The sequence below is a fragment of the Sciurus vulgaris genome, assembly GCF_902686455.1.
Source record: "Sciurus vulgaris genome assembly, chromosome: 18".
Lineage (NCBI taxonomy): Eukaryota > Metazoa > Chordata > Mammalia > Rodentia > Sciuridae > Sciurus > Sciurus vulgaris.
The window spans coordinates 20736712-20755351 of NC_136479.1; the positions used below are offsets into that span (position 1 = coordinate 20736712).

The 18640-nt window shown below is 52.9% G+C and overlaps 1 protein-coding gene across 1 annotated transcript in view; it reads left to right on the forward strand.

Moving 5' to 3' along the window:
- Window positions 1-18640, forward strand: part of KATNIP (katanin interacting protein) — a 162211-nt gene that overhangs the window by 91289 nt on the left and 52282 nt on the right. The window contains exons 10-13 of the mRNA XM_079121544.1: window positions 14436-14608; window positions 15496-15561; window positions 16742-16848; window positions 18274-18376. Coding sequence (XP_078977670.1) covers window positions 14436-14608; window positions 15496-15561; window positions 16742-16848; window positions 18274-18376 — 449 coding nt within the window. The remainder of the gene's footprint in view (window positions 1-14435; window positions 14609-15495; window positions 15562-16741; window positions 16849-18273; window positions 18377-18640) is intronic.

The following is an 18640-nucleotide window of genomic DNA, read 5'->3' on the forward strand; positions in this document are numbered from 1 at the left end:
GAGAGAAAGAAACGGAGTGGGTAGGGGGTATGATAAGGAATTTTCTCTTGCAATTTAAGAGACTGGTAAGTCCAATCTTCAGGGTGGCCTGGCAGGCTGGAGAGCCAAGAGGAGGTCTGGCTGAGGGTCTGTAGGCAGGATGGTATCCAGGCTCTGCTGGTTAACCCCTACCAAAACCCAAACCCAACTACGTGGAAAGACTACCAATATAAGACAAGACATTGTAGATAACAGTGACAAGGACAAGTGACTCTATGTGAAAGACTATGTCAGCCCATGTAACTGAGAAGTCCAAAGATAGGGTGGCCTTCAGGCACAGCTGGATCCAGGCAGTTAAAGTAGATCGGCCATCTTCCTCTCTCCCTCACTCAGTCCCTGTCTGAGAATGCAAGGCCTGAAGAAGAAAGGAGATTCGGGAGGCCAGAGTCTGCAGGGTGAGATGGGAAAGCCAGGACTCGGCAGCACCCTGGGGCCTGGCTTCTTACGTGGATGGGGCAGGTCTGCACCGCCTGTAAAGCAGACTCAGGCAGTCCAGGCCCCGAGAGCTGGAGTCTGTGTGTGGACAAGCCACACAGGTCTCAGCCCCAGAGGGGTCTAAGGACTCTGCTCTGTGTTCCGCTTCTGTGGGGATGACCCACAGGTGGACGCTGCATTCCACTGTGGGGACCAGAGGTGGCTCTAGACCCACTCCTGGCCTTCTGGGAAAGGCCCAGCGCCTGAAGAGGCCTGTCCCCAGCCTGAGGAAGGGAGAGGTGGGCGGCGACCACGGTCAGCAAGTCCAGTTCCACACCTGACAGGGTCACAGAGGGGTCACATCAGGAAGTCGTTCACGGTGAAACAGTCCATGGGGTCCCAAGCGAGGCAGGCGGTGGGAAGAGGAGGCCATGTAAGAGACCAGCGTGGCTGGGCGAGGCCGGGCAGGAAAGAGGAGGACCCGCGGGACAAGCTGGGGCCCTCTGGGGAACAGGCACAGTGCCACGGGACCAGAGACTGCTGCTCCAGAGGCCCCTGAGCCCACTCTGCTGCGCCATCTCTGCAAAAGGCGGTCAGTGCCTCCAGCCACTCCACCTGGAGTGGAGCACTGCGCCATGGCCAGGGCCCTTCCCAGCTTCCCCCTGGGCTAGCGGGACGTCCTCTGAGGCAACGCACCATCGTGGCTTGTTTCCATGTCCGGAAACAGAATGAAGTCAGCAGTTCCACAGCACCCACCTCCCACAGGCTGTGTCCATTGCCATTTACATCGTCTTGCTTTGATCATCCAGCTGACCCATGCAATAGGTGCCTCAGTTACCAAGATCGTGGTTCAGAGGGAACAGGCACAGAGAGGTTCAGGAGTCTTCCAAGGTCACGTAGCCCATGGCTGGTAAGCCAGTATCTGAGGACCTAAGCAACAGAATTCGTGCTCTTGACTACTCTTCTGCACGTGCCCTGTATGTGACTTACCTAGTTTTTGAATAACACCCACATTAGTCTAGTCCTAAGCAGTAACATGCCTGAAATTCAGGTTTGAAAAAAGATTCCAAGAGATGGGGTAAAAAAAAAAAGAAAATCCAGGTTTGAGTCACTTGCTATCTTTTTTTCTTATTGCTCACGGACATAAGCATATTACTATTAATAATTTTAAAAGATAAGCCACATGTCAGCTGAACTCATCTTACATACTGGATTAGTTTCCAGGACTGCATTAACAAAGTACCACAGTACCAGCGACTTAAATATCCCATGCTTCTTCCTGAAGCTAAAAGTCAATCCAGGCAGTGATTGACAGGGCCATCTGCAGAAGGTGCGAGGGAGAGGTCTGTCCTGGGCCCCGCCCCCAACTCCCCGCGGTTCTCAGTCTGTGGCACTCAGTTCCTGTCGTCCGTGGCCTTCTCTCTGAACGCATGTGTGTCTGTGTCCAGCTTCACCAGTGTGACGATGACATCCATCATACAGAATCAGGACCCTCTCTAGTGAACCCAGGAGCAACATCCCAGCCCTTTTTTTAAAAAAAGTTTTTAGTTTTTTTTTTTTTTTTTTTTTGTAGTTGTAAATGGGCACAATACCTTTATTTTATTTATTTATTTATTTTTATGTGGTGCTGAGGCTCGAACCCAGTGCCTGACATGTGCAAGGCAAGCGCTCCACCACTGAGCCACAACCCCAGCCCCCAGCCCTTTTTATTTTTATTTTGAGGTAGGGTCTTCCTAAGTTGCTGAGGCTGACCATGAACTTGTGGCCTTCCTACCTTAGCCTCCCAAGTCACTGGGATTACAGGCATGCACCACCCCACGTGGCCCTGATGACCTCATCTTAACTTGATCATGTGCAAAGACCCTATTTCCAAATAAGGCCACATTCCCAGGAAAGAGAATTTAACGTCTTTTTAGGAGACACAATCCAACCTGTAGTATCTACCTTCTTGTACAGCACTTTGAGAAATAGAGCTTAATTAATTAATAATATTCCTTTCTCCAAAACACTCTCAAATAGTCTAACAAATTACATGAAGTGTTAAATGTAAAACTTTCAAAATGTGTGAGGACAATGCATTCCAGCTTTATATATGACTATAATGCACTAGTTAAAAAATAAATAGGTGGGGATGGTGGTGCACAACTGTGATCCCAGTGACTCAGGAGGCTGAGGCAGAAGGATTCCAAGTTTGAGGCCAGCCTCAGCAATTAGGCAGGACCCTAAGCAACTTGGCAAGACACTGTCTCAAAATAAAAAACAAAAAGAGAGAGAGAGAGAGACTGGGGATGTGGCTCAGTGGTTAGGCACCCCTGGGTTCAGTTCCCTGAATGAATGAATGAATTAAAGGAAGACCAACAGTGTAGAGAAAGGGGCCGGGGAGGGAGGAGGAAGGGAAGTGGATAGTACTGGGGATTGAAATGGAGAAAACCACGTTCTATGCTTCTACGGATACGTCAGAATGAACCCACTGTTGTGTATAACCACAGCACACACCAAAAAAAATCAGTCAAATAAATACATAAAAATAGGTGAAGAAATAGGGTGATAAGAAGACAAGAGTAGGAAAAGGAGACGAAGCCCGGGCTGGACAAGTGCATGTCCAGGGTAGTCCCAGTTGTGGCCAGGAACTTCCTGGCCCCACTGGGATAAGAAACTGCATGTCGCTGGGCGCCTCTGATAGACATCCGATTACCTCCTGGCACTTGGTTCTGAGGCGGTTTGTCTGATCTATACTCCTTAGAGGATGCTGGGGGAGGCCGTGGAATCCTCATTTTGAGCAGAATTGGAGCTCAGCCTTTATCTCTTAAATATACTCAGCCAGATTTGAAGGGCTCGGTAACTGAGAGGGAAGCTGAAATCCCTGGCTTTGTCCCTGCTCTCCCTGGAAATGGGATTACGGACAGTAGGTTCCAAAGGCAGCAAAACGTGCAGGGCCCAGAGCCCCTCGGGCCCCTCAGACTGAGGATCAGGGGCAGCGTAGATGGCCACTCCTTGCAGAGAGATCGCCTCTCAGCAGCCCCAGGAAGCCGCCTCTCCTCCGGCGTGGGAAGGATTGTGGCTCCCTGGCCAAGCCCCAGATGAAGCATTTGGCTTTGGTTAGGGTCTGGGTTGTGTGGAAAGTGAGTTTTTAAATGCTGGCATCGTGCTGAGATTCCTGGGATGTTCACACCACTGGAGGCACAAGGAACCTGAGGCACCTGCAGAGAACTGCAAACAGACTCACGCTTCTGCAGGCAGAATCTGGAGGGGCAGCAGCTGCCTTACTGTGTACTTGGGTGGAGCCATCCTTTCTGGAAAAGTCTTTTGGAGGGAGTATTGGGGGTTGAAACCAGGAAGGCTTTAACCAGTAAGCTGCATCCCTGGTTCTTTTTAGTTTTTATTTTGAGCAGGGTCTCTCTTAGTTACTGAGGCTGGCCTCAAATTTATGATCCTCCTGCCTCAGCCTTCCCAGTCACTGAGATTATACATATGCACCATTACACCCATCCAGCTGTCTTTTTGTGGCATGCAAAGTTAGACTTTTTTATATCTTCCTAGTGAATAAAACATTTTAGCATAACATGTTCTCTCTCTTCACTCTAGTAATGCTTTTTGCCTTAAAATCATCTTTGTCAGACACAGAGCTACCCCAACTTTCTTCCGGTTACTGTTTATGTGATAGATCTTTTTTCCATTCCTTCACTTTCCAACTTTCTGCATCTTTATATTAAGTTTTGTCTCTTGTAAGCAGCATGAAATTGGTTTTTATTTTTATCCTCTAACAATCTGTGTGTTTTAATGAGAGTATTTAGTCCATTTACATTTAATGTAATTGCTGATCTATTTGAGTTTAAATCTACTCTTATTGTTTACTTTTTATTTGTTCCACTTGTTTTATGTCTTTTTCTCCTTTCTCACCTTCTTTTGAACTGATTGCCTAGTGTTATTCCTCTTTTTTCCTCTCATTAGCTTGTTAGTTATACATCCTTTTATTATCTTTTCAGTCATTACCAGAGATTACAGTGCACGTTCTTGAGTTATTAGAATCTGTTCTAAATTAGCGAGTTTACCGCTTCCCACTCAGAGAAAGGACCTAAGAGCTGCAGCTCATTCACTCTCCTCCACTGTATGTGGTATTGTTGTGCATTATAATTCAACCTAGGTTTTAAAGCCACTAGACATTATTATCGTCACTGTTATTATTTTATGCAGTCGGAAGTCATTTGGGTTTGCCCACATGGTGGTCTTCCTGCACCATTCACTGCAGGTCACCCTCACGCTCTGTCCGCTGCTCCGAGTCTGTCGCAAACCCTTCCCAGCTTCCCAGCCTCCTGGCAGTTCTGCTCCAACTTAGCACCTGTAGGGAAGGCCGCCCAGATGTCCGTTCAGCTCTCTGGTTTCTCTCTCCCGCCCGCTCTTGACCCTGCCATTCTTCACAGCCCCCTTCGCTCCTGTGTCATCAGATTTCTTTCTTATCCAACACATTTCTAAATCATTTAGTCCAAGTTTTCTTTCTTTCTTTTTTGTCATTTTGTTTGTTTGTTTGGCACTGGGGACTGAACTCGGATGCTTTAACACTGAGCCATACCCCCAGCCTTTTTACTTTTAGTTCTGAGACAGGATCTCACTTAGTTGCTTAGGGCCTCACTAAATTGCTGAGGCTGGCCTCCAACTTGCAACCCTCCTGCCTCAGCCTCCCAAGTCACTGGGATTACAGGTGCTCCACTAGAACCTGCTGGTCTGGGTTTTCTAGTGGTACAAAGGATTTGTTCACATTAGCTCTCCTCCTGTTCCAGAAGTATAGCTTGTTGCCCGTCCTCTTTAAAGAGTTATTTCTCCCAGTGCCTCCTCTCTGGCCTGCCCCACACAATTGAGTCTGTGTCAGTGAAATGTGCACGTGCTGCAAGTCCATGGTGGCCTTCCTCTCGTTCAGTGTGATTGTTTAATTCTAATGAAAGGGCCTCCTGTCCTGCATCGTTCCAGTCCATCCACAAACCTTCCAAGAAACAAGTGTGGTCTCCTTCCAGAGACCCGGTGGCTTCTGGAGGGTGGATGAGCCTTTCATGCAGAAAGTTGACTGTCCCAGTTGTCAGAGTGTTCCAGGGAAGGGACGGATCTGAACCCCTTTCCCAGAGCAGCTGCCAGCCACCAAAATGAAGGACACCCTGAGTGTGAGTGATTCAGACAGAGCAGGCAACCTGTAGTTGGCGTTCAGTTGGAAATCTGCCACAGAAAGACAAGAAAGACCCTTGTGTCAGATCCAGGGACTCACGTTGGTCAGTGTTCATTAACAGAAAGTGACAGACTGGCTTAAGTTACAAAGAAAAATCCATTGCTCACAGACCTGGAAAGTCCAGGACTACAGGTGTGGCCTCAGGCACGGTGGGATCCAGGTGCTCAGAAAATATCACCAGGAAACTGTTTCTTCATCACTAAACCATTTTCCTCTAGTGCAGAGGTTCTCAAATTTGAACTTTCATCAGAATCACTTGAAAAAGTCAGTTAAAACATGGATCCTTGGGCCCAAGTTCCAGGTTCTGACTCAGTGGGTCTGAGGTAAAGACTAAGCATTTTAATTTTTAGCAAGATCCCAGGTGACCCTGATGTTCAGGAACCACATCCTGGGTCATCGTTGGCAGGCACTTCACTTGTGGCCCCGAGGTTCAGGCTTCCTTTGACTTACTTTGCCACCCTGGGGGGACGAGACTGCCCCTCTCCTAATAATCCCAAGGTGAGTCCAGGAGCCAGCTCTGGCCTGAACCAGTCTCCAGCCCCTGTGGTCAAGGGGACTGTTTTAATCGCCTTTTTCGCTGTGACTGAATTACCCAACCAGAATAACTGTAGAGGAGGAAAAGTTTATTTAGGGGCTCATAGTTTCAGAGGTCTCAGTTCATAGATAGCAGGCTCCATTCCTAGGGCCCAAGTGAGGTTGAACGTCACGGAGGAAGAATGTGGCAGAGAGAAGCAGCTCACATAGTGATTAGGAAGCAGAGAGAGGGGTCTGCACTCACCAGATACAACTATATCCCCCAAAGCCACGCCCCACCTGCCTTCAGTTACCTCTCAGTTAATCCCTGTCGGGATTGATTCACAGCCCAATCATTTCTCCTCTGAACCCTCTTGCATTGTCCCACATGTGAGCTTTTGGGGGACACCTCACTTCCAACCATATGAGAGATGTACCTCTCATGACCCAGGCTGGGCCGGAGGTGAGGTCAGGTCAGATCCACCCCAAAGACTAGGCAGAGTGGGCAAGACCTGCTTCCCCGCAGAGAACCCAGGTGCCGTGAAGGTTCCTGAGCCAGGAAGACAAAAGCAGTAGCTTCATTTCCTGTCAGAATCAACCCTGGGGTGTTTTTCTAAGGTGGTCTCAGTTGGGACTGTGAGCTTCCTGGCCACCATGGCAAAGAAATCACTGGATCCACCTGGTAAAAGTCAGACTAGACATCAGCCGTGCCTGGCATTTGGTTCTTAGAGCAGATGTGCTGTCAATACTTTAAAGGAGGACAGTGTTCAAGGTAGTGGAATCCTCAACTTTTAGAGCCAGGCTGGAGAGCCAAAGGACCCTCATATCCAACAGGAATGAGGAGTTACTTAGTCTGGGGGCCTCGGTTGTCTTCCTTGAAAATCATATGTATTCCTGGGCTCCAGAAGAGACAGCACTGGGGCATAGTTCAGCTAGCATGCAGGAGGCCCTGGGTGACATCCCAGCACTGTTAAATAATAAATAGATAGACAGATAGGTAGATAAAAGCAGTCAGAGGACAGGTGTTAGGGTCACAGACAGCCCCTGCCATGGAGAGGGCCTAGAACAAGATCTAGAGACAACAAGAAAAGAGCTTTGACGGGCCAGGGATGTCCACTGGCCATCACCCTGAAATGTACCGGCTTCAAGCCGTGACCCTTTTATGACCGTGAAGTGCCTGCAGTGGGGCAGGCGTCCGTAGTGCGCCAGCGGGTGCCGGGCTGGGTGAACCCGCACAGCCTCCTCTCGCCTGCGGGTCTGGCAGCTCGTTTGGCCTGAGGACCTCGGCAGGGACAGCTCATCTCTGCTCTGTGTCGACAGTCCCAGGGCAGTAATGGAGGACAAGCCCCAGGGGTGAGTGCTTTTATCCTCTGCTTGGTCCTGATCACTAATGTCCTGTTAGCCAAAGAGTCAGCAGGCCGAACCCAGCCCGAGGAATAGTGTCCTTGTCTTGATAGGAAGTGCTGAAAAGTCCCATTGCAGCGTGGCCAGCGAACAGGGGTGGAAGGAGAAGGAGGCCATTTGTTGCCCAGCGCCGACTCCACTGTGAGGAGTGGGGCGCCCACCGGTGGGTCAGGTCACAGTCCCAAGGTGCAGCCTCCCTGCCCACCTTCCCTGTGGATCCCCGAGGTGAGCGCGACATCACAAGACACCACAAGGCCCACAGCTGTCGCCCTGGACTTCCTGCCACGCAGAATGCTGGCTTCTTAGCCGACCAGCACTGGACGGCAGGGAGTGAGTGTCTACGGCAGGCACCTCCACCCTCCCTGGCTGACGTTGCTATTGTGGGATGCTGGTCCAGCCGGGCCAGGCATGCGGCTTTCCAAGAGAGGCAGGGGTCTTGATTTTCAGGTGGATTTGTTTCTTTTTAAAAAACAAGCAAACAAACAAACTTGGCATCTATTTCCTTTTTGGTCCTGGGCATTGAACTCAGGGGCACCTAACCACTGAGCCACGTCCCCAGGGCCTCACAGAGTTGCTTAGGGCCTCCCTAAGTTGCTGAGGCTGTCTTTGAACTCACCATCCTCCTGTCTCAGGCTCCCAGCTCTGGGATTACAGGTGTGCACCACCACACCTGGCTCCATTTCCAATTAAAAAAAAAAAAAAAAAAACAATAAAAGGCCAGGCCTGATGGTGCACCCCTGTAATCCCAGCAGCTTGGGAGACTGAGGCAGGAGGATCACAACAGAGGCAGCCTGGACAGCTCAGGGAGACCCTGTTCCAAAATGAAAGGGCCGGGGAAGTAGCTCAGGGGTGGCACCTCTGGATCCCGATACCAGTAAATAAGTAAACAAAACGAGTCGCCCAGTGTGTCTGAAGGCGGGTTTCTGCCAGGGCCCCTTGTTTGTGATCCCTCCAGAAGAGCTTCCTTCTCAGATTTAACATTTGCTATTTCAGGGGCTCCCCCATGACCTCCAGGGTCCCTTGCATACGGTAAAAGATGATATTGTGGAGACTGAATTTGAGCTTTGAGTCACAGCTGGCCCAGGGAGCAGGTCGCCTGTCTTGAGAACTGGCAGGCTGCCTGTGGCCTCCCCTCTTCGAGTTCCTGGTAAATCTCAAATCTCCCCGAGTGACAGAGTGACGGCTTTTGTTTCTCTGCAAGAGAGAAGAGAGGCAGGCGCCAGGGAGGCGAGGAGGTGGAGTTATGGGAAGAGGGAAAGTTCTCGACCAGAAGAGAGCAGTTTGGGATAAATTAAAATGTGCAATTTGGCTTCTGCTGGAGGCTCAAATTTACTGTGTGAATAAATCCTCCATTCTCTGGATCTATGGTGAGAATCAATCCCCGCCACGTGGCGTTCAGGCCAGCGTTCACCCCAGTGAGCGATGAGACCGTCAAAAAGAGTTAGAAGGCGGTCACCCGGGCGCCGTGGGAGGGTGTGCGGGAAGCGCCAGCCGCCTGGCAGAGTGTGGCTGGAGCTCAGCACCCAGGCCAAGGCTTCTGGGCAGCCAGCAGCGGGAGGCGCTGGGACGGGCCTCAGGGTACACCCTCACTTGGAGAAAGGATGGTCTAGTTTTTAAACATGTCGTCTGAGCATCACGGGACTCAAGGGCACGGGCAGTACCGATGATCGTGTCACTGGAGAGGTGTCCCCCACGTGGAAGGCGCCCGGGGTGCACGGGTTTGTGCAGACACAGCTGGTCCCCTGGAAGGAAGCGCCTCCCAGCCCACAGTGGGACACACAGTTCCAGCCAGCGCAGACGGCTGACCACCAGGGGAAGTGCCTTGGCCGAGCTGGCAGTAGAAAGCTGGGCGTGGCCACACAGCTCTCCTGGGACCACTTCTGTCTGCATTCTGGGTGGGAGATGGACAGGAGCCCCTCGGTCCTGCCTGTCCCAGCGCCGGCCAGGCCTCTGCACAGGGAAGGCCGGTGCTGGCCTCGCCGAGCTTCCCACACGCACTGCCCCCTGCCATACAGCAACCTCTGCAGCGCCTGCGGGCGGCTGGGGCACTCCCGCTGGCTTCGCTGCAGACGTTAGGAACGCTTTTCAGTGATGGCCGCAGATCCTCAGATTTACAACATCTGGGACTGAAGTCATTTCCCAGCCCTGCATTTGGCAAAGTTGTAATGCCAGATGCCAGGGATGTGACCGTAAGCACAGTGGGTGAGACGTCATAAAGTGCTCTGGCCTGCAGGCCTGGTGGGCTTCATGGCCCCATGAGAACTGAGCCACAAACCCCCACCCTGGCTGCCAGCCATTCTTGCCCCGCTTCCCCATTCCCCGCATGCCGAGCTCCGCAGCCGCAGGGCCTTGGCACCCGCTGTCCTCTTGGCATGGAACAGCCGCCCCACGGGTGGCTTCATGGGCCGGCTGCCGCCTGGTCTCCACTCGGGTGTCCTCCTCCCTGACCACACAGCTCCCATGAGGGATGCCGCCCCGCCCATCATCTCTAGCCCTTGACCCTGACGGACTCTCTCTGCCTTTGCTCCCTGACTGTGAAGTCAGTGTACCTGGGCCACTTCTGTCACCTACACCCAGGGCAGCGCTCCCTCATCCAGGAAGTGCACGGTGGGGTGCAGATGGAGAGCCTGGGCATTACCTGCCTTTGCCTTTCCGGGACCTGCTTCTGTCTGAGCCGCTCTCGGGCCAAGATGAGTCTGTACTTCAGGACGCGTCAGGGCCTCGACTGCTTTCCCACCTCTTGTCCCGCCCTCCCAGCTCTTCCAGGGACCTGATCCCTTCCCCACAGAGGGCGGAAGGTCCCGTGTGGTCCTCGCCGCCCTGACCACCCATCCAGGCGTCCCTCACAGTGAAGCTCCCACACAGATTTGAAAGTCTATCTTTTCTCAGGAAAACGGGAAGCATTTGCCCACGGGAGGAGCGCAGGGCTGCCTGTTGGTGGCTGGAGTGGAGGTGGCGCTGTGTTCAGGGCCTGCGGCGCCTGCTTCAGGTCCCTGGCCCGATTGTGCCTCACACCCTGGGTGCTGGGAGGGGCCCCGGCCGCTCAGCTCTCCAGAAGAGCCCCCGCCCCCGTGACGCTGGTGCCTCGCTGTCCTGGAAGCCAGCCCTGGACATGCCTGTGTGTCCTGCCCTGGGAACAGAAACCGTCGGTGCCTTGGCCAACGCCACGCGGTTTTTATGCTCGACGTACAGCGTTTGCGCTTATTACGGGGTGCAGCGTGACCACTCGGTGCGGTGCGGAAGGCATCAGCGTCCAGTCAGGGCGATGAGCATTGCTCTGTCTGTACTTAGCAGCACGCCTCTGCGTTCGCCCTCTGTGTGCTGGGGATCCTCAGGGTCTCCTCTGCTGCTGGAACGTGTAATAGGGTGTTGTCGGCTGGAGCTCCCGGCTGCGCTAGGGACACCGCGCTGGCTCCCCCCGCTGTGTTTTGGTCCCCATTACCTGACCTCTCTGCCCCATCCCTAGCCCATTCCTAGCCTCTAGTGACCTCTAGTGACCTCTAGTGACCTCTAGTCCAGTCGCTACTTCTACGGGACCAACCTTTTAGTCTCCACAAGTGAGTAAGGACAGGTGGCCTTTCTTTATGCGCCTGGCCTATGTCACTTGACACAATGTCCTCCAGTTCCATCCACGTTGCCACAAATGACAGGATTTTGTCCTTTTTATTGCTGAATGATAGTCTGCTGTGTAGACACACATTGTTTTCAATCTGTCCATCCGTCAGTGGACACCGGAGGCAATTCAGTGTCCTGGCTGGTGTGACCAGTGCTGCAGTAAACAGTGTGCAGGGGTCCCTTTGACGTGGTGATCTCATGGCCTCTGGGTGTACCCAGGAGTGGCCGGTGGGTCATGTGCTAGTTGTAGTTCCAGGTTTCTAAGGAACCTCCACGCCGTTCTCCCCGAGGGCCCTGCTAGCTTACATCCCACCCACGGCGTGTGTGGACCCCCTTCCCCAGTCTGCTGGAATTTCCTCTTTCCTTGTCACATTTTTTTAAATTTTTATTGTAAACAAATGGGATACATGTTGTTTGTTTGTACATGGAGTAACAGCATGCCATTTGTGTAATCATACATTCACATAGGGTAATGGTGTTTGATTCATTCTGTTATTTTTTCCTTCCCCCCACTCCTCCCACCCCTCTTTTCCCTCTATACAGTCCCTCCTTCCTCCATTCTTGCCCCCCTCCCACCCCCCATTATGCGTCATCATGCGCTTATCAGCGAGATCATTCGTCCTTTGGATTTTTGAGATTGGCTTATCTCACTTAGCATGATATTCTCCAATTTCATCCATTTACCTGCAAATGCCATAATTTTATTATTCTTTATAGCTGAATAATATTCCATTGTGTGTGTATATATATATATATATATATATATATATATATATATATACACCACAGTTTCTTTATCCACTCATCAATTGAAGGACATCTAGGTTGGCTCCACAATCTGGCTATTGTGAATTAAGCAGCTATGAACATTGATGTGGCTGCATCTCTGTAGTATGCTGATTTTAAGTCCTTTGGGTATCTGTGTCACTTTTGATAATAGCCATTCACAGGGGTGATGGGAGAGATCATTGTGGGTGTTTTTGTTTTTGTTATTTTGGTACCAGGGATTGAACTCAGGGGCCCTCAACCACTGAGCCACATCTCCAACCCTATTTTGTATTTTATTTAGAGACAGGGTCTCACTGAGTTGTTTAGGGCCTCACTTCTGCAGAGGCTGGCTTTGAACTCGAGAACCTCCTGCCTCAGCCTCCTGGGCCACTGGGATTATGGGTGTGCGCCACCGCGCCCGCTTCATTGTGCTTTTGATCTGCCTTTCCTTGATGATCAGTGATGTTGAACATTTTTTCATGCATTTTTTGGCAGTTGGTATGTTTTCTTTTTAGAGACATTGATAACATCTTTTACTGTTTTTTAATCAGATTATTTTCCCTGTGGTTCGAGTTGCTTTATATATCCTGGATATGAATCCCAGGCTGGATGGATAGTTTGCAAATATTTCCTCCTGTTCTTCAGGTCGTCTCCCAACAGTTGATGGTTTCCTTTTCTGTGTGGAAGCTTCTTGGTTGATATGAGCCCCTTGTTGAGTTTTGCTTGGATTGCCTGGGCCTTTGGGGTCTTATCCAAAATGTCTTCCCCCTATACCAGTGTCTTAAAGTGTTTCCCCTGTTTTCTTCCAGTGGTTTCACAGTTTCAGGTCTTTCATGAGATCCTGATCCACTTGGAGGTGATTTTTTTATCTGGTGAGAGGTAGAGTCTAGTTTCTTTTTCTGCCTAAGCGCATGCGGTTTTCCCAGCATGATTTACTGAAGAGACGTGCTTCCTCCAGTATACGTTCTTGGCACCTTTGACAAAGGTGGCTGGGCTGTAAGAACACGGGTAACTTCTGGACTTCCTACTCTGCTCCGTTGGTCTGCGGTGGGTTCTTATGCTGGTTCCACGCTGCTTCCGTGGCCTTTGCGTGATGCTCAGGAGTCGGGTGTGGTGGGGCTTCCAGCCTCACAGGATTGCTTTGGCTATTTGGGGTCTTTTGTTGTTCTATATGAATTTTTTTTCCTACTTCTTGAAGAATGCCTTTTTTTTTTTTTTTTTTTTTGTACCAGGGGCACTAAACCACTGACCACATCCCGCCCTTTTTATTTTTGGTTTAAGACAGGGTCTCACTAAATTCCTCAGGGCCTTGCTAAGTTGCTAAGTGGCTTTGAACTTGTTGCCCTCCTACCCCAGCCTCCCAAGCCACTGGGATTACAGACATGCGCCACTGGGCCCAGCTGCCATTGGTAGTTCAGTAGGGCCTGCACGAGTCTGAATATTGGGGCAATACGGCTGTCTCAGCAGTGCTAATTCTTTAATCCAGTGAGCGTCCAGTGTCACTCTTTCTTTTTTTTAAATTTCTTTAGTTGCAGATGGACACGATACCTTTGTTTTATTCATTTATTTTTATGTGGTGCTGAGGATCGAACCCAGTGCCTCACAGGTGTAAAGCATGTGCTCCAACCACTGGGCCTCAGCACAGCGCCAACACCGGTCTTGACCTTGCTACTTGGACCCTCCCTCAGATCAGCATCCGAAGGAGGGCCTAGCAGGGGGTCAAGTGCTTCAATGGGAGCTTTACTCAGCAGCAGCCAGCATGCTAAATCGGGGCACTGAGATGGTGTTTCTTAGCATGCTTTGTACCAGGTCAAATACACACGGTCATCCCTGGTGTCCAGTGGCTGATCTCAGGACATGTCCCCATCACGTTAAGCCTTGTACATCATCTAGAGGTGATTTAAAGTACACAGGAGGGTGTGTAGAGTTATATGCACATACCACATCCTTTTCTGCAATGAACTTGCACATTCTCAGATGTTCATATATATGGACATTTTTTCAAATTTGCTTGGTTATGAATTTATTTTTTTAACCATTTGGGTTGCCAGTGCACATCATTCCCCTTTGCCCCTGAACACTGCAGGGTGTATCTGCTGAGAACAAGGGCGTCCATGTTGCATTGCCATGGTCTGCTTAGGAAATGCAGGATAGTTAGCATTCACATAACACTGTTACCTGTGCCACCCACTGGATTTCTCCACCTGCCACAAGAACATTCTTCACAGCAATTTTCCTTCCCACCCAGACCCAGACCCAGGGCCACGGCCTCACCTGCTTGCTTGTCTGCCTGGGCTCCTTTCATGAGCAACGTTCTCCTGGCTGGCTTTGTCTCTCTCGACCTTGACATTTCTGGAGAGGACCAGCCAGTCAATTTCATAGAATCTTCCTCAACTGGGTCTAATAGATTTCGACCTGCACTCTGAGAACACAATCCAAAGGAGCATCCTCTGTTTTCTTTCTCCAGGGCCTGGAAGCAGGCGAGAGAGACCCCTTTCAGCAACCCGCAAACCCGTGTGCACGGCTGAGGACCCAGAGGAAGACGCCTGGGCAGTGCTGCGAGCCATCCAGGTGGAGAACGCTGCCCTGCAGAGGGCCATCCTCAGCAGAAAGGCTGAGCCCCGGGCCAGCCCACTGCAGGTGCGCGAGGAGGCCAGAGAAGGGCAGGAGGACACGGGGGTGCAGGGACCAGACGGGCGGGGCCGCAGCTGGATGAGCCCGTGGAGAGGGGAGGCGTGTGGGTGTCCCTGCCCTCGGCTGCACCCGGACTTCCCCTGTCCATGGACGGGCACTCACTGCCCTGCCTACTTACAGCAGCTCTGCTGTCCACCTCTGAAAGCCCTGGCAGGTGCAGATCTGCCTCCCGGTGTGGCTGATTCCCTTGCCAACTCTGGCTCCCTGGGATCAGGGTTGCAAACAGCCGGGTCAGTAGAAGAATGTCATCCGCAGCAAACTCTGGCTCTCTGAAGACCTTGGTCCCCAGAGCGCGAGCCCCGTGGCTCCCTGAGGTCCTCCTGGGCCTGGCCCCTTGCCCGTGAGCCTCTCTGGCCTGCAGGCATTGACTCTGCACCTGCTGCCCCTGGCTCTGGGCAGCTAACAGGAAGGCCGGTGGGACAGGGTGGGGCCTCGGGCTGCGGAGGCCTCCGCGGTTCTCAGGTGCCCATCCTCGCCCCAAGCCTGGTCTCTGTCTCCCCCATCGAGTCCCTTTCCTTAGCATGTCCCACTTGATGCCCACGGTAACCCCAGACAGTCAGGGCCCTGGTCTGCAGATGTGGCCACTGGCCTGCAGAAGCAAGGCGGCCTGCTCAGCTCCTGTCTTTGCAGTGACCCAGGCCTGCCTGGCTTTCCCATCACCACTTGCTCCCTGGGCTGCCCCAGGGCTGCTCCTGGGCCTTTAGGTGACACCTGTTGTCTCTTCCCGGGGCTCTGGCCCCACACTGCGCCTGTGGGATCTGGAGGCCTCTGCCCCCTGCCCTCTTCTGTGAGGGAGGCGTGCCTGGTGATGACTGTCCTCACCATCTTTCCAGGATGCTGAGGGGCCACCAGCCAAACCATGGAGCAGTCTGCTGCCAGCCAAGGACGAGGCCTCTGAGGTCAGCAGAGGGCTGAGCTGAACCCCCTGTGCGTGCGTGCGCCCCGGGGCCTGTAGGGAGGGCCTCTACTCTCTGCCCATTTCACAGTTGGGGGTCTGGGGCTGGAGGGATAGATCCAGGGTTCCAAGTGGAAGCCAGAATTCCCAGCCTGCTGGCTCGGAGTCCCTCGTGTACTTCCACTTCCTGTGGGACAACACGAAAGTGGATCTTGGTAGTAGGAATAAACACGTTATGTCTGTGTAGAGAGGGGTAGGCACCTAGGTCAATGAGGCCTGGGTAGCAAAGCGCCAGAGACCTCTGCGCGAGCACAGCTCCGTGGGTGTGCTCAGAGCAGGGGAGGCTGCCAGGGAAGCCCGGGCCTCCTCAGCTTCGGGCACAGCAGGTGCAGCTCCAGGCCAACAGGGTGCTTCAGAGAGATGGCAGTCCAAGCTGCTAACGTGGGTGGCCGCCTCTGACAGGTGGTCCCCAGGAGGCCCCTTAGAAGATGGTGCCATTTGAGCCTGTGGGAAGGAGCCTGCATCAGGAACTGCACCCCGGGAGGAGGAGGGACAGCTCTGGGTGGGAGGAGCCCCTCTCACCAGGGAACAGGAAGGAGGAACAGAGGAGCCAGGGGAGAGGGCGCCAGGGGCTGGCAGCACCCTGAGCACCAGAGGGGACTTCCTTGTTCCTACTTGTCCAGATAGATACTGGTCATCTTGAACTGTCACCAGCAGGTGTCCTGACAGGGCTGTGACCTGCCCACCCGGGTCCAGGGTTTCTAGATGACTGACACCTGACCCGCAGAGTCACCTGCAGACAGATAGCAGGCTCATTTCCAGCTAGGTGATCAATAAAAAGAAGAGCAGACACTTGGGGCTCCAGGGAAAGGGCCCGTGACCCCCTGGCCTCTCTGGGAGCCGGACTGGGAGGGGTTCTGCTGAGACAGAAAGTTCCTGATGCAAGGAGGTTTTCAGCAGCTCACTGAAGCGGGGGCCCCAGGAACCCTCGTCAGACGGCGCCAGGCTCGTGTGGGAGGCTTCTGGATCTGGCCAGCCCCAGGCCTGCCTGTCACTCTTGCTGGCCTGTCCTGTCCCCCCAGGCAGGCAGATGGCCTGAGAGGCATGTGCCTTTGAAGGTGGGCCCGTGGCATCTTGGCCAGGAGTGTGGCTTGGGCCTCTTACCTGAGCGTTTCCCTCCTCAGCTGCCTCCCAAGGCCCTGGTGACCACCAGCCCTGAGCCGCCCAGGACAGCAGGGGGAGCCAGAGCCGTCAGCCAAGCCATCGACAGGATCGGCCTCTGGGGGTGCAGGTACAGAGGCAGCCCCGAACCCAACCAGAGGGCCCACGGCAGGGAGCCACAGGACTCATGACCCAGCTTCCTTGCCAGCCCTGCATCACGCCAGGCTGTTAAAGTGCCACTTTAGACTGTACCCTCCTCCCTCGCCTGTCCAGCCCAAAGCCCAACGCTGGCTTGATTTCTCAGGCAAGTGACTCGGGCTGGTTCAGTCTGGTCCCCACCTGTGTAAAACAGCCTTCTCAAGGTTTCCGCTGACCTGGGGGCAAAGGTGGCCCAAAGAATGACCTCTGAAACTCCTTTTTCCTGTTCCAGTTTGTTCAGACATAGCATTTGCCCCTTATCTTGTAGCATCAGATTCTGAAATTGTCATGTTTTGTTCTCAAAACAAAGACTTCCCTCTAGTCTTCAGGGAAAAGGGCTCTTCAGGAAGATGCACCAGCTGGGGCCCATCATTTCACACATGCCTTGCACATGGGCACGCCTCCAGGGCTGCCTTGTAGGGTTGTGCATGTTGCAGACTGTACAAATACCTGGCTGAGGGGTGAGAGGGTGCCGAAATCCTTCCTGCATGCTGGTCACTACGCAGCCCTGACCTGAGACTGCATCAGAAAGGGACAAAGGTGGAATTTATTAGCAAAGCTGTGTGCCCTCCAGGACTGCGTACACCCAGAGGGAGCTCCTATTTATAACTTGTCAAAAAACTGAATAGGCTTAAGGCAGAGCTGTCCCTTCATCCAAGATCTGCAGACCCCAGATGGAAACCCTGGCTGTGCTCTGTGGAGGTCATAAATAAGGCCCGGACCGCGAGGCTAGCGCACCCCTGACAGTTTTATGGACGGCTGCACACACGTCCCAAGACCCTCCTTGCTTCCTGGGGTTGGGGGTGGTCAGCCTTCTACAGCGCAGGTGGGGAGTGGCCACGGCCTCCTCTGCTGGGTCTGGAACACCTTTGTCCCCCAAGACCAGAGACGGTCTCTGTAAAGGGCTGGACAGGAAATCTGTGGAGCCGGCAGGGGTTCTGGCTCTGTGTTGCTTCTTTGCTTTAACAACACTTTAAAAGCCTCAGAGCCTCCCGCAGCCACTGGGTCAGACAAAACAGGCCTGGGGCTGGGTTCGGCCCGCAGACCTGAGTTCCACTGAACCCTGCTCTTGACTCTAGGCAAGTCCCCCGTCAGCTCAGGAGGCTGGCTGGCCGTGTGGCTCCAAGCAGCGTCTCTGCAGCTGGGCTCTGAGTTCCTCACTGATTGTGCAGCTGTTTACAAAGGGAGAGACGCGGCCTGCCTGTGTGGGCCTTGGAGCTGGATGCAGGGCGCAGACCCGCTTTTCAAAGCCCTGCTCTTCCCCGAGGTGGACAAGTCAGTGAGGTCCCTTTGACGGGGTGTTCTCCTTTGTGTCTCTTTGTTACTGCCTGTTTGCCAAAACCAAACCCCATTTCAGACGACAGCAGAAGCTTCTGAAAGCCCTGCAGGCCATTGAGAGTGACTCCGCCCACTTCAGCGGGATGGTCGTTTCCAGCAAGGAGCAGGACCTGGACCCAGAGGTGAGTCTGGGCTTCCGGGAGAGCAGAGGTGTTCACCGTCCCCCGAAGGCAGAGGTAGAAGGCCAGGCGCACTCCTTCCTGGTCCGCAGGATTCCTCTGCTGGTGGCCAGCCTGGTGTCTCTGAGTCTCCCTCTCCCTCCTCCCCAGCGCAGTCTTTCATGACTGAGCAGTGGAAGCACAGAAAGAAAGGTGTGGGCCAGAAGTTTCTGGAAAGAGGCGTGTCCATGCAAGAGGAAATATAAATGGCATGTAAGCCCAGAGGAA